This window comes from Pygocentrus nattereri, chromosome 4 (genome assembly GCF_015220715.1).
Source record: "Pygocentrus nattereri isolate fPygNat1 chromosome 4, fPygNat1.pri, whole genome shotgun sequence".
Taxonomy (NCBI): domain Eukaryota; kingdom Metazoa; phylum Chordata; class Actinopteri; order Characiformes; family Serrasalmidae; genus Pygocentrus; species Pygocentrus nattereri.
Genome location: NC_051214.1, coordinates 21,452,871 through 21,467,301, shown reverse-complemented (window position 1 = coordinate 21,467,301; position 14,431 = coordinate 21,452,871). Strand labels below are relative to the sequence as shown.

General features: G+C 41.0%; 1 protein-coding gene across 2 annotated transcripts in view; it reads left to right on the top strand.

Annotated features, from left to right (window-relative positions):
* The window catches only part of pla2g4ab (phospholipase A2, group IVAb (cytosolic, calcium-dependent)), a 66,573-nt gene extending 54,541 nt beyond the window's left edge, over positions 1 to 12,032 (top strand). For both annotated transcript variants that reach the window (XM_017722443.2, XM_037537863.1), the window contains 3 exons: positions 3,234 to 3,423; positions 8,824 to 8,981; positions 11,760 to 12,032. In XM_017722443.2, coding sequence (XP_017577932.1) covers positions 3,234 to 3,423; positions 8,824 to 8,981; positions 11,760 to 11,897 — 486 coding nt within the window. In that variant the 3' untranslated portion in view covers positions 11,898 to 12,032. The remainder of the gene's footprint in view (positions 1 to 3,233; positions 3,424 to 8,823; positions 8,982 to 11,759) is intronic.
* Positions 12,033 to 14,431: the final 2,399 nt, after the last annotated feature.

Below are 14,431 nucleotides of genomic sequence, written 5' to 3'. Positions count from 1 at the left end.
TACATGCAGACCTAAAGAACAACCAACTGCTCCTGGCTTCGTTCTCAACCTGCCTCACTACTGCAAAAGCTGAATTCTATCACAGCAAAATCAACTCTCTCACTGACCCCCGGAAACTATTTGCAATGTTTAATACGTTGCTCAATCCTCCACCTCCACCTCCAGCTACCTGCCTTACAGCCGAAGCCCTTGCCTCTTTTTTCACTGGAAAAGTGGCGGCCATAAGTAGCCAGTTCACTGATGCAACGTGTAGCGGTCCTACCACATGCTCTGCTCCTCTGTATCCCTCAACCAAAGGTGCCATCTTCTCCTTGTTTACTCCTGTCACTGAGAGCGAGGCACTGACTCTTGTAACATGTAGCCGTCCTACTACATGTCCACTTGATCCGATTCCTACCAACCTACTACAAACCATTGCACCTGCTATCATCCCAGCTATCACACACACCATCAATGCCTCCATAACTACTGGTGTGTTTCCAACTGTCTTTAAACAAGCCCAAGTCACACCATTGCTTAAAAAACCTTCTCGCAACCCTGCCCGGGTTGATAACTACAGGCCAGTCTCACTACTACCATTTCTTTCCAAAACTATAGAAAGAGCAGTCTACAGTCAGGGCTCTGGTTTCCTCTCCCAGAATGACCTCCTGGACCCAAATCAATCAGGTTTTAAAAAAGGGCACTCCACTGAAACGGCTCTTTTATCTGTGATTGAGGCACTAAAAGCTGCCAGAGCTGCAGGACAGTTCCCAGTACTCATTCTGCTGGACCTCTCAGCCGCTTTTGACACAGTCAATCATGAATTTCTCCTATCTACTCTATCAAACATGGGTATCTCAGACAATGCGCTACTATGGTTCAGATCGTACCTCACTGGGCGCTCATTCAAGGTGTCGTGGCATGGAGAGCTCTCCTCAGCCCACTCGCTATCCACTGGGGTTCCCCAGGGATCGGTACTGGGACCCCTTCTCTTTTTTTATTTACACCACCTCTCTAGGCCGGGTTATCCGCTCACATGGCTTCTCGTACCATTGCTATGCTGACGACACCCAGCTCTATCTGTCATTCCCGCCTGATGACCCGTCGATCTCTGTGCGGATATCGCAGTGCCTCTCGGACATATCCGCATGGATGAAGGAACACCACCTTCAACTAAACCTGTCCAAGTCTGAACTTCTGGTTATACCAGCTAAACAATCCATTCAACACAACTTCACCATAACCATCGACTCACTCTCACTCTCCCCGACGAAGGTCGCTAGGAACCCGGGGGTTTATTATAGATGACCAGCTCTCCTTTATGCACCATGTTGCCTCGGTGGCTTGGTCCTGCCACTTTGCGCTGTACAACATCAGACAGATATGGCCGTTTCTAACACAATAAGCCACCCAACTCTTGGTACAAGCAGTGGTCATCTCACGCCTCGACTACTGCAATGCCATACTAACGGGCCTCCTGGCCTGTGTTGTAAAACCACTGAAGATGCTTCAGAACGCTGCAGCGCGTCTGGTCTTTAACCAACCAAAATGGGTGCATGTCACCCCACTGCTCATTGAGCTCCACTGGTTACCGGTTGCTGCTCATATCAAATTTAAAACTCTTACGATTGCCTACAAGGTGTTAACAGAGCAGGCTCCTTCCTACCTGCACTCGCTCCTAAAGGCTTACAGCCCCGCCCGGCCGCTGCAATCCTCCAATGAACGTCGCTTAGCTTTGCCAAACATTCACACAAAGCAATCGAGACTGTTCTCATACTTGATTCCCCAATGGTGGAACAAGCTACCTTCCACTGTCAGAGCAGGGGCGTCCCTCGCTATTTATAAGAAACTCCTGAAGACAGAGCTCTTCAGGGAGCACTTACTCTAATCGCCTCTTGCAATCTAACCACTACCAACCTCATCTCCTTCTTGCCCTCCTTCCCTTCTCTACCCCGCTATTACCCTTTGGCCTCCTTTAAGGCCTGACTATGTTTGTTCTATGTACCTCATTATTTGTAAGTCGCTTTGGATAAAAGCATCTGCTAAATGTAATGTAATGTAAAAGATAGATAGATAGATAGATAGATAGATAGATAGATAGATAGATAGATAGATAGATAGATAGATAGATAGATAGATTTTGGACAATTTCATGCTCTAACATTGTGGGAACAGTTTGGGGACGGCCCCTTCCTGTTCCAACTTGACTGCACACCAGTGCACAAAGCAAGGTCCATAACAACATGGATGAGCGAGTTTGGTGTGGAAGAACTTGACTGGCCTGCACAGAGTCCTGACCTCAAGAGCCAGACTGAGAGCCAGGCCTTCTCGTCCAACATCAGTGTCTGACCTCACAAATGTGCTTCTGGTCAAAAATTCCCATAAACACACTCCTAACCCTTGTGGAAAGCCTTCCCAGAAGAGTTGAAGCTGTTATAGCTGCAAAGGGTGGGCCGACATCATATTAAACCCTATGGATTAAGAATGGGATGTCACTCGAGTTCATACGCGTGTGAAGGCAAACGAGCCAATACTTTTGGAAATATGGTGTATTTCATTATAATAAACAAGCTTATCTATGTTATGAGACTGAACAGCTGAGGTGTGGGTCAATATAGCAACTTTTATAATATAAGAACTTAAGTGGGACAAATACCCGTGCTGAGTCAAGGGCTCTTCGAGTGCTGCATTATTGCTCTTGGCAGTGCTGTGTGATCAAAGCTGTTTTTCAAGCTCTGCAGTACAATCCCAGCGCACTTTGTGCCACTAAGAGGTTGCAGAGTTTAGTCCTGAAACGCAAGTACGGAAAACTTGCGTCAAAAAAGATGCAGTGTTGGTCTTAATGTGGATTAGTCTGAATGGGCAGGTGCTGTGAGTTCCCGCCCATGTTTCTGTGCTGAAGTTTGATTTCTGGGAGAACTGAATCTTAGCAATCAAATAACAACCAATAAAACATCAGCAAAAAATAAACACTAAATTTATGGCATTTGGCAGATGTTCTTATCCAGAGCGAATTACAATATGATAATTTTACACAGGAAAGCCAAGGGGTGTTAGGAGTCTTGCCCAAGGACACTTATTGGTATAGTGCAGGGTGCTTACCCAGGTGGGGGATTGAACCCCAGTCTACAGAGTAGAAGGCAGAGGTTTTAACCACTACACTATCCAAACGCTACACCAATGCTGGAAAGTTGTTCAATAATATTCACAATATATTTCAATCTAAGTTTAAAATTGTGTTTGTTTCTCTGCAGGAACTTTTGCTGGCGGAGAAATGGGCACGAATGAACAAGCTTCCGTTTCCCAAAATTGACCCCAAAGTGTTTGACCGGGAAGGGATGAAAGAGTGCTATGTCTTTAAGCCCAGAAAGGGAGACAAGAACTGCCCCACTGTCATCCATTTTGTCTTGGTTAACATAGACTTCAGGAAGTTTAAAGCCCCAGGTAAGAGTGTGTACATAAGCAAATGTCAGTTAAGCTTTAAAATCCTGGGGCTGTGTTAAGAAAATTCTTCACCCTCTATTGCACGATGTTGCCTCAGGGCAACAATCATTCTCCTCACTTAGCAGTAATGTTATACATATTTAAAGGCACTGACAGGGTTAATAATAAAGGACAGAGTTTGAGTAAGTCAGTAAAAAAAGCACACATTGGGTCGAATATATATATATATATATATATATATATATATATATATATATATATATATATATATATATATATATATATAATCGAATATATTTTTAAAATTGCTCTCATAATGTGTGGAGTAGAGGGTTAAGTCTGAGATAAATTAAGACTGAATTTAGAACATTTCAGCCATTACAGGACAACAGTTCTTAAGTCTATAATCTGATCTTATTTCCAGATAAATATTTCCTGATGTTACAGAAACATCCTAAGTTGCCAAACTATCCTAAATATTTTCTTAACTTTAATATAAACCCCAGAGAGTCTTACCTTCTGTTTCAGTCATCTGTTTCTGTAATTTTATGCAGTAATGGTATAAGTAGCAGTTCAATATAACCAGCATAATGACGCTACATTTATCTACACTGAAAACGGAGCTTTGACTTGTGAGGGTTTTTGTCTAACAGCTTTTAAAAGTGCCAGACGCTGCAGATTTGATCTCCACCATCCCCTCTTATCAACTTCATGTGTTTAAATTGATACAATATTGCAGTGATGGTGGTGAATAATGAGGAGACGGTGCTGAACGTGTGTGAGTTTATTAGGAGGAGTAACGTTAGCACGCTCGGCTAAAGCATTTGAGAAATGGAGACTGAAACTGTGGCCCCTGATCTTATTATATGTTAAGGCTTATTGTCTTGCATCTACTTAGACTACAATGCAAACTTGCTGGCGTTAGGGTGCCTACACAATAGACAGCGCAAATTCAGAGTGGTAGACACAAACGTATGCAGATCTTTTCCATCTAGAAGGCGTGTACATGTCTGGAAGGGGGCGGAGTTTGTATAGTTGGAAAACCAGTGGAAAACAAAAAACGGCCATCAAAAAAATTTTGGACATGTACAGAGCCAAGCAGTCAACAGCCATGAAGGCAAAGAAGTCATATAGAATGGTGAAAGAGCACATAACGATGCTACTGCCCTCTGTCTTGAAATTTTCTGCATATTTCTGTTGGTCAGTGGTGGACGAAGTACACAAATCACGTACTTGAGTTAAAGTAGAGACACCCAAGGTAAAATATTACTCCAGTAAAAGTAAAAGTTCCTCCCTTTAGACCTCCACTTGAGTAAAAGTACTAAAGTATTTGCCTTCAAATGTACTTAAGTATAAAGTAAAAGTACTAAAAGATTAATTATGGCTCTGATGTCCTGTTTTCATTTATAACAGGACATCACTTATAACAAGACTTCGCTTCATGAACTCATTTTAGGTGAAAATCCTCCAGCGTCTCTCTTGGTAAACCAGTCTTTTAATAGAACGTCATTAATTAGTGACGCTGACGTCTATTAAAATGATCACAAGCACAAAAAACTGAAGGCAAACAGTTTCCATCAGGGCGAACCGAGTGGCTCTGAAATCACTGAATGTCCACTCAGAACGGTCAGGTGAAATTCATTTAAAATTTTTCTGAAGATGCCCAATATGAGGTAATGCTCCTGCGAAAGTAGAGAAAATGGCAATTCTAACAACCGTGCAAGACCTGGTAGATCATAACTATCACCATCAGATAAACAGTATTTAAAGCCTCTCTTTGAGAGAGAGGAGAAAATCAAGCTCAGGTCCTGTCCATCCTTCCACTGTGAGAAGACAACTCAGCACTGACTCTGCAAGGATATGTAGCTGTCAAGAAGCTGTTACTGAGGAAAAGAAACAGGCATAAAAGAAAATCTGTAAATCACACAAAGAAAAATGTAAAGCTTACTGGTTGTTTTGACTGGACATCAAACATTGTGTGGTGTTCAGGTCTGTGGGACCCATTTTCAATGTTTACCAAACAAAAAAAGATGTGGTTTATTATTATTTCAACCTCAGATTCTTGGCCTTTGCTCATTTTCTGTGAAGAACATATAAAATAACCCATTTTCAGCGCTTCACTCTGTTCACCCCCCACACATCTATATCACACATGTGGTGTTGGGCTGAACCCATGGGGTGTAATAGTGTGGAGGTGCTCCTTCACTCTGTTCTCCTCCTACATGGTCTGCTGTTAGTGTGTGTGTGTGTGTGTGTGTGTGTGTGTGTGTGTGTGTGTGTGTGTGTGTGTGAGGGTGGACAACATGGACAGGCTGCTGACTGGCTACAGCTGCTAGAGGAGAACTTACACTGGACACTTGATATTTTAAACATCTGGTATTTTTACATAAATCATTATGACTGTATTGATTCGTGGGTCCAGCAGACCACTGAGTAACAATCACATCAACACCACACAAGGGTTAAATAAATTAAAGCGTCTCTGATTTTTGCTCAGTCCTGTTTCCTGTGCAGGTGGTCTTAAGCCATCTGCATAAAAGTTACACACCTTTTTATAAGCAGGCATGTAGAGAAAGGCGAGAGAGTTGAGGGGGTGCAAGGGGATTAGAGTACATTATGAACAGTCTGGTGAAGCAGGTGTCTGGGCAGTAAAGCATGTGTGTAGCAGCTTGAGGAAACACAGATTCTGACAGCGACTAGGGAGAGGCCTGAGCAAACACAAATCAAAGATAAACAGATGAGCAAAAAAGGGCAAGAGAATGAGGTAATACAACACCATCTCTCAAAGACCACCAACTCGTGTACAGCTGTAGGTCACGTATGTCAAACTTTGCACTTTAAGATTAAGTGACCCTTATTAGTCCCACAATGGGGAAATTTCACCTCCACATTTAACCCATTCATGCAGTGAAACACCACATACACACTAGTGAGCACACACACTCTAGGGGGCAGTGAGCACACTCTCCCAGAGTGGTGGGCAGCCCTATCCACAGCGCCTGGGGAGCAAATTGAGTAAATTGTACTAACTCCATTTGCTTTGTTGACATTAAAATGACTGAGTGTTTGGGACTTACGTTTAAGCTGTTCTAATTCTATATAATTAGTAATTGTAAATTAAAAGTAATTGTAAATGACATTCACAATTGTTCTATCATTTTGACTAATTCAAAAACACTTTCTATGAATGTCACCTTTGTAAGCATCTATAAACACATTCATAACATGTTATACTGCATTCATAAGGCATCATAAACATGGCTATAAATTTTTATAATAATGCATTACATGTTAGCCTTGCTTACTATGTGTAATGAACTGTTAAGATAATGCATTATAAGTACTGTTCATAACAAATTATAAGAGCTCATAAGTTGTATTTGTCTGCTCTAAGTAAAGTGAGGTGTACTGAACTAAAGCCTCCTCCAGTGTTAAGAGTGAGGCTTCAAGTTGAAGAATTTACTGAAGGATTTACTGAAACACTAAAACATCCACAATGAAGCTCATTACAGGCTTCAAATGTCAGAGTTTAAACTAGTGCTGCCATCAGTGTTTCACCCAATGTGGGAAAGTCAGTGTACACCACTGTTAATGTTCACCACCGTTAGCCTGGCACTAACTTAACACTGCATATCTAATAGAACAAAAGCAGAAATCAGCATCACTGTACTGTAGTGTAGTGTAGTGCAGTGTTACAGAGTGAAGGGTTCTAGCGCTAGACGTTAGAACCAGTGAGGGAACCGATTATAATGACAGCGCTCGACTATCTCACCTCTCCCTCTCCAGGCCTTCACTCCACAGTGACTTCACACTCAGTGTGGTGTCAGAGGGGTTCAGGGGAGGGGCTGATGGGTGCTTGGTTTGGTGTGATGTAACATTTAAAGTGAGATGCTGTGTAAGAAAAGCACAGTGTAGAGTGATTCTGGATATTGCTAGAATAATTCTTGCTTTATGCTTGGGGGCAGTCGTGGGCTGGAGGTTAGGGAACCAGCCCTGTGACTAGAAGGTCGCCGGTTCGATCCCCTTGGCTGACAGTCCATGACCGAAGTGCCCTTGAGCAAGGCACCTGATCCCCAGGTGCTGTGGATAGGGCTGCCCACTGCTATGGGCAAGTGTGCTCACTGCCCCCTAGTGTGTGTGTTCACTAGTGTGCATGTATGTGAGTGTTTCACTGCATGGATGGGTTAAAGGCAGAGGTCTAATTACACAGTGACAAATGATTGCAAATTCTGTTCTATTTGAAGCTTTTTTGGCACTGACAATATAATATATTGTTAACCCTACTCATAATGCATTATATTAACAATTCATAATGTATATTAAACATAGCTATAAAGTGCAATTCATTTTGATAAATACTTATAACCATGTTTATAATGCCTTAAGAATGCATTGTAACATGTTATAAAAGTGTTCATAGTTGTTTACAAATGTGACATTCATAGAAAGTTCATGAATCACAAATTTATATTGTATTGCAGGTATATGTCCACTTTAACATCACTACAGACCACCTTACCAAACGCTGACAGTACAATCTAGAGTAAAAATGTAGTCTCTATGGCACTGAGCCACAGCAGAACCACAGAACTGCACTCAGCAGAGAGAAACTTAGTAACTCGGCTCTCTCCACACTGATTTTTGATCAGTATTGATTGGCATGAATCACAAAAGTTTATAAATCTAGTCGACTCAAGGGACAGGAGGCTGGGGAGAACTTTGAGATTTTACATGCATCTGTGTTCTGCGGCCACGTCACACAGACACCCAAGGACACTGTACAATAAAAATAACAAAGATAAAAACTAAAAATACAACAAAATATGTTTTTTTAATAAATAAATAAATAAATGTAGCATGTATAAATATGTAAAAGTAATACCCATAATTTGCAAGAAACATCACAGTAGTGGTTCACCCAAAAGCCAAGCAAGCACGCAACTCAGAGGGGAGACTGTTCCACAGCTTGGGGCCAGCAACAATATATAAAAATAGTGAATATAATACATTTAAACAAAGTTACCTCAACTCAAAATATACTAAAAAAAACAATCTCAAACTATCTCAACAATCCATTTTCGAGTGAATTAGATTTTTCAATTTAAGTTACTCCAACTTTCTGTGGTATTTCAGTTGTGTAAATTCTTTCATTATGCTCTGCACTGAGTTTTATAATGTAGTATTGGTTATTAAGGCTTGTTAGAATGTTATTAGAGACTACATTGGATTGTGTTTAATGCCAAAAACAAACAAAAACAAAAAAAATTGGCATTCTTGATCAAATAAAAAGCCACATTGTCCTTTTTATCTGTTTTAATAATGCCTCTGAATTAGTATCAAGTTTTTGCTTTAAACATTCAAATGACCTCTAAGCGAACCATTTGTTGTGTTTTTCCGAAGGAGTTCCTCGGGAGACGGAGCAGGAGAAGGAGTTTGCAGACTTTGACATCTTTGATGATCCTCAGACGCCATACTCCACCTTTAACTTCCAGTACTCCAACCAGGCTTTCACGCAGCTCCATGACCTCATGGAGTTCAACACACTCAACAACATAGAGGTGAGGCGGCACTCAGGGTCATGCTGTCTTGTAACGTCCTGAAAATGCCTTGTACACATCATGGGAGTGTTTACATGCACTCAGTAATCCGATCATCATCAGATTTCTGCAGTTATCCGATTATTTAAATGGTCATGTAAACAACCATAGACCAATTAAGAAATCCGATAAAGAGGCTGAATTTTTGCTCAGTCATCAGATTTCTTAGAACATGTGAACTCCTACTCTGATTTGTTTCGGAGTTACGAGACGCAGCAAAACACTTTTGGAGCGGCACTGAAACCGATTACATTCTTGACGAAATAAAGGATGTAAATATTCTTCATCTTCTAGAGGATGTGTGTTCTTATTTTCAGGTAAAGTGGGTCGATGTTTAAAAAAAAAAGCCTCGGCATGAAGTTTGAGATTTACGTTACGTTTACATGGCGTCTTCTTCTGTGAGCTTATTGGCTGGTTGCAACGCAGAAATCTGATTACTGTCTGACTCATGTCGACCTGGAGTTTCCCCATTATCTGATTACTCAAGTACATGTAAACATGTTGACTGGATCACTGACAATCTGATTTTCTGCGGTTATCAGATTATTAAGTGCATATAAACACACTCAATGTTGAGCCCCAGCATCAAGAAAACATTACGCTAACCAGTATCATTTATCATTTTAGAAGCTTACGACTGTAACTGGGATCAATGGGAACTGGCCAACAATGTGCCAACGCTGAGCATTTACTGTTTTAGACAGGAAAAAGAGAGGAATGCATGTTTTCTTTAAGAGGCCCATGTGTGAAAATCTGAATATTCCTCACTTATTTAAATAAAAGAGTTTGATGTAGAAGGTAAACACTGTTTCAGTCCTCAGTCCTCATGATCTACATGTAGAAACTAAGGCTAGTTTATGTGCTAAAATCTGAACCTGTTTTATGATGTTTTTCATTTGGTTTCACACAATAACAGCTAAAGTGCACCCAATTACACACATCAGTACTTGTTTATTAGTCAGAAATTTTGCAGGCAGTGCTCTGTCACTCTTACATTTGCCAGCATTTGAGCCAAAACACAACATCTATGTGTATCCCAGTCAAAGCAATAATCTGCTTCTTTATGATTGTCAGTTTGAATGTAACCAATCAGGTCACTGCATTGCTTCACTGCAATTTTATTGGTGACCTGCTGGCAGTTGTAGCAGTTCATGGTGCTGGAGTGATGTGAGCATCTGTCAAAAATCTGCAGATTATGTACTGACATGCAGCTGGAAGAAGCAGGAAAACATGCTCTGATGCTGATTTCCCTTGTTTGGTGCAGACCACCACAAAAATTGAATTCAGAACTGTCAGCCAACTGTGGAATTAGACCTCCGCATTTAACCCATCAGTGCAGTAAAACACCCACATACATGCACACTAGTGAACACACACACTAGGGGGCAGTGAGCACACTTGCCTGAAGCAGTGGGCAGCCCGATCCACGGTGCCCCAGGAGCACGTACTGTCATGTATTATCAACTCAGAGGATCGAACCAGTGGCCTTCCGCTCACAAGGCTGGTTCACTAACATCCAGCCCACAACTACTCCTTCCAATAACGGACTGAAGCAGTGTTCATTTGGAGGCGAACCGAGACCAGCAAATTTTAGACCACGACTCAGTTTTTAGTGCAGACCCAGTTACAGGTGGAGCGTTAGCACCTGTCAAGACATACCAAAATACCAAACTGAAGAAAAGTCTGATTCTCACCAAACATGGTGAAAAAAGCTGGGAAAAAGCCTGCTTTAACCCTTCCGTGGTGTTGTTTGTTACTCAGTGGTCTGCTGGACCCACCACATTATTATTATTGTTTAAATTAATACAGACACACACTAACAGCAGGTCATGTAGGAGGAGAACAGAGTGAAGGGCACAGCACCTCCACACTTTTATTCCCTGCGGGTTCAGCCCAGCACCACAGGTGTAATATAAATGTGTGGGGGGTGAACAGAGTGAAGACACTGAAAATGGGTTATTTTATATGTTCTTCACAGAAAATGAGCAAAGACCAAGAATCTGAGGTTGAAATAATAATAAATAGCTTCATTTTCTCTTTTGGTAGAGCAGTTTAGCCCTGCCTTTTCCTGCTGAGGCTAAGGAGTGTTTCAGATAAGGCTGCTTTCTAAACCAGGCACAACACAGGGTGGACAGGGTGGCCCATTTAAGGTGGAACAGAAGAATTCGAACAAGAAGCTGGCGAATGAAAAACGTCAACTTCACGACTTTTTGTGTTTGTCAGTTTCTTGTTGCAGATTAAATGTATCAGGAAACCAGCTGGAGTGACTATAAACACAAATACGTCCATTCGTCTCTAAATTATCTATGCTCCTCTTAAATCTCTCTTTGCCGTTTCGTTAGCTACTAGCTAGGCCGTTGTTATGGTGATCAGCAGTCTGTGCTGATCTTCAGGGTTAAAGGGTGAATCAGCAGTTCTACATTAACTCCAGTGTTTAAGACCATTTATTGTTAAACTGTGTTGAACGATCAGCAGAGCTTTATTTTATTGTAAAGGAGGATTATTTTACTTTAACCTAAAAATCAAATTCTGCCGTGATACCGCAACAGGGCATTAAACCCGCTCTGGGTTTAGATAGGAAAACCTCTGTGCCATGCCAAATTCGCCATGCTCAGCACATCCTTAAGAGACTTTTGTTAAGTTTATTAGTTCATTGTTATTATTTTATTAGTGCCTATTAGTTTTTTTGGCTATTTTTGTGTATTTGTTGTTTCAACCACTGCCTCGTTTTCTCCCCAGGTGATTAAAGAGGCCATAAAAGACAGCATTGTGTACAGGAAGGAGAATCGAACTCGCTGCTCTGTGTCCCTCTCCCTCAATGAGATCCAGAACAAGAGGTTTCTGAAGAGAGACACCAGAGGACAGGCCCATAAATGAATCAGGAGAGGATTCTGACACATTGTAGGACCAGCCGTTTCTGGGAATACATGGTCTTTGGGAAAGAGTTACTGCTGACGTTACTGCCTAATTATCCATTTCTGCTCTAACTGAACATAAATTATTATAAATTTTTGGGCTCTGCCTGAGGAAATGTTCTAACAGCACCTTGTTCCACAACACAGGTGTTGCATGTTTACAGATGTCACACATCTCATTGAGCACATTTTGATGTTTTATTCACTTACATCTCCATCAAATGTGAATTAAGAAGCTTGGTACAGTTACTCATGAAACTCAAGGAGTTCACCGCCGTGAAACTGGGGACTGATGCGACTGTAGGGCTTGAGGTTGTAGTCTTTTAAAAGTCCTACTAAAGGATGCTAAGGTTCAGAAGTAGTAGTGTGAGTGCACTGGGGCTCCTAAGTGCATTCAAATTCGGTCACACTTTATTTGGATGGTCCCCTGTAGATGCTCTACAGATACCTAAATCACTAATAAACTTTCTGTTGATCCTCAGTTTAGTATTTTAGAACCATTGGTCATTGTGTTTGCACACTGTGGAATTAGACCCCCACATTTAACCCAGCCGTGCAGTGAAACACCCACATACATGCACACTAGTGAACACACACACTAGGGGGCAGTGAGCACACTTACCCAGAGCAGTGGGCAGCCCTATCCACAGCGCCCGGGGAGCAACTGGGGGTTAGGTGTCTTGCTCAAGGTCACTTCAGTCATGGACCATCAGCCGAGGGGATCGAACCGGTAATCTTCTGGTCACAGGGCTGTCTCCCTGACCTCCAGCTCATCATCAACAGCATGGTTATGGTTGGGATTAGGAGTAGGTGTAGGTTTTGCCTTGAGGTTAAGGTTAGGGTTTAGGGTTAGGAATAGATTTAATAAAATCTTTCATGCTGAACTTGAAGTTCTGTTTAATTTTTATTACTATAGATATTTAATGTTAATGTTATATTTAATGGTTGAATGTTAATTAAAGATATACTGAGCATTTACAAAGCATCTGCAGTGGAGCAACCAGATAAAGTGTTACCTCAAATTCATGATAAACCTCAATCACTCTCTGCGCTGGTGTTCAGTAGCAGTGCTTCCCTTGTATTAATTATTATTATTTTTTGCATAATTCTGCCATTCAGATTTCATTCATAAGACGTCATTCAGAGTGTTTTGGTGTGATATGCTGGAATGTAAACATACTGAACTTGGGAATTCTTTGCAGTGGTGCTTATATGAACCAACGGCCGTATTACAGAATCTTTGTATCTTTTTGTCTTAACGTAAGATCTGACAGGTCAAGATAAGTTTTTTCACAAAATCGTATTTCAGAAGCAAATCTTCTCTCATCTCAAGTTAGAAAATCTTAAATGAATCGATCCAAGTCAACAATCAAATGCTGTGCCTGTTACCTAGCAACCGACCATACACATACAGCTAAATCATAAAAACACGTAATCAAGCTAGTTAGCCAGACAGCTATTTTCTTCTACTGTTACTGATCTGAAAAGGTCAAATAAAACTAAAGCGCGATAAACTGAGAGTTAATAATGTCGTATCAGAGCTTCATGCTGTTTATCAGAGTCGCCACTCCACAGTTTCAGTCTCCATTTCCCAAATGCTTTAGCCGAGCGCACTAACGTTATTCCTCCTAATAAACACACACACACGTTCAGCTCCGTCTCATTATTCACCACTATCACTGTAATATTGCATCTGATGACTTTTCATCAACATAAACACCTAATAAGAGGGATGGTGGAGATTGAGTCTACAGCATCTGGGGTTTTTAAACGCTGTTAATATAAATGTGGCGTCATTGTGCTGGTTATAGTGAACTATACTGTCTGTTACTGCACAAAACATCAGAAACACCTTAAACAGAAGTTAAGACGTTCTGGGGTTTATCTTAAAGTTAGGACAGAATTTAGGAAGATTGTCTAGTTCGGATGTTTATGTAATACTGATTTCTTATCTGGTAAGATTATGAACTATAACAGAACAGTTGTGTTTATTACATTGTTGTGGGCCAGCAACTAGTAGATGGAATTGGAGACGACTAAATTGGGGCGAAAATTGGGTAAAAACCAATAAATAGATAAATAAATAAATAAAAGACTTATGGAACATAAATTTTACACTTATGTAAGACAGAGAGGTACATGCAGGGCACTGTAAGGCAAAATAGTGTCCATATAGTGTCTTATAAATAATCTTTGGACACTATTTTGCCTTACAGTGCCCTGCATGTACCTCTCTGTCCTGCCTAAGTGTAAAAATGATGTTTTAGACCAAACCCTTACAACAAAATTATCATAAGCCATTTTGTTCGGAGCTTTTAGAGACTTTAAACTCTTCAGACATCTAGGTTCACGAAAGCTTTTTTAAGAGAAAACCTGTGAAGGTCCTCAAGACAAACACTAAGAAGGTTATAAGAATGTTGTGAAATGCAATAAAATAAAAGGAGTTCTCAAACATTCTATGAACGCCATTACTTTCTTCATTGTGTCCAATGCAAG